General features: G+C 38.1%; 1 protein-coding gene across 2 annotated transcripts in view; it reads right to left on the reverse strand.

Moving 5' to 3' along the window:
- Nucleotides 1–264: 264 nt before the first annotated feature.
- ZW10 (zw10 kinetochore protein) overlaps nucleotides 265–1,203 on the reverse strand; it is a 29,866-nt gene continuing 28,927 nt past the window's right edge. For both annotated transcript variants that reach the window (XM_008589577.1, XM_008589578.1), the window contains one exon: nucleotides 265–590. In XM_008589577.1, the coding sequence (XP_008587799.1) occupies nucleotides 470–590 (121 nt within the window). In that variant the 3' untranslated portion in view covers nucleotides 265–469. The remainder of the gene's footprint in view (nucleotides 591–1,203) is intronic.

A 1,203-nucleotide genomic window follows, 5' to 3' on the forward strand; every position in this document is an offset into this window, starting at 1 on the left:
TATTACAGAAAGTCTACTTAATTCCTGCAAGGCCAAATATGGTGCCCCTGTCTTCCCCCACCCCCACAAAAATATCTCCCATTTGCTCACAAATTCTTTATCCTGACTCTTGGAATCTCCCAGATTCCTTGATCCCAAGCTGAGGCCTATGTTTATAACATATATAGTTCCCAGAGGGCACTGGAAGCAGCATGAAATGATGCTGCCTTACAGTTTCTTATCTGTTTAGAGGCGTGTAACTAGAAAGTCAATGAATTCAGGTGCTTCACTTGATATTTTATCTTACTATCCAGTTCTTCAACAAAGCCTCATATAGGCCATGAGGTAAGATGTTTTAATGTAAAGTCAAACTTCCAAAGTATATTGATTCACCAGAACCAATGGGAGATTCCAGGAAGTCTTCAAGGGAATAATTATGTCAAGGGAGGAATCCACATGGTCAAGACATGGCTTTCTCAAAAAGGTGGAGCTATTTAATCTTAGCAAGGGCAGCTGCTCTTCTTTCTGTGTTCTGGAACAAGGCACGAATTAAAGCTTTTACTTCACTGGAAGAGAACGCAGCTGCCAGGGGCCCTTTTCCATCTGCCCACCTGGAAAACAAAAGATAGAATTCTATTTCCTATTAGGTCTCTAAAGTATAAGCAAGGTTCAAAAATGACTTATTTGATTCAAACGCTTATGTTTTAAATGGAAATAAAACAAATCCTGGGTATCCTTTCTCTTCTTTACAGATCTACCCCTCAGTCTCTTTAACTTCTTTGCTCATTGGCAGCATCTGGTATCAGCACAGCTGGATGAAGAGCCCAAGTGAGGAAGACAAGACTGTTCTCCCTTATTCTACACTCACTAAGCCCTCTCTGAACTTGAGAATTACGACCATATTCTTATGCCTTAGGTTCTATAACTACATTAAAAAGTGAACTACAGGTAATAAATTTTAACTAACAAGGATTTTATAAAAAACATATAAAGAACTCACATAATCAATAATGAAACCACAAACAACCTACTAGAATAAAGGGCAAAAAAATATGAACAGGCATTTTACAAAAGAAGAAACATGAATGGCTAGTTGAAAGATGCTCAACCTCATTATAATTTAGGAAAATGCAAATTAAAATGACAATGAGCTATCAATTCATACCAACTAGATGAGCAAAAATTTTTGAGACTAGGCCAGCCCGTGGCTCACTTGGTAGAGTG

This window comes from Galeopterus variegatus, unplaced genomic scaffold (genome assembly GCF_000696425.1).
Source record: "Galeopterus variegatus unplaced genomic scaffold, G_variegatus-3.0.2 Scaffold5533, whole genome shotgun sequence".
NCBI classification, from domain to species: Eukaryota; Metazoa; Chordata; class Mammalia; order Dermoptera; family Cynocephalidae; genus Galeopterus; species Galeopterus variegatus.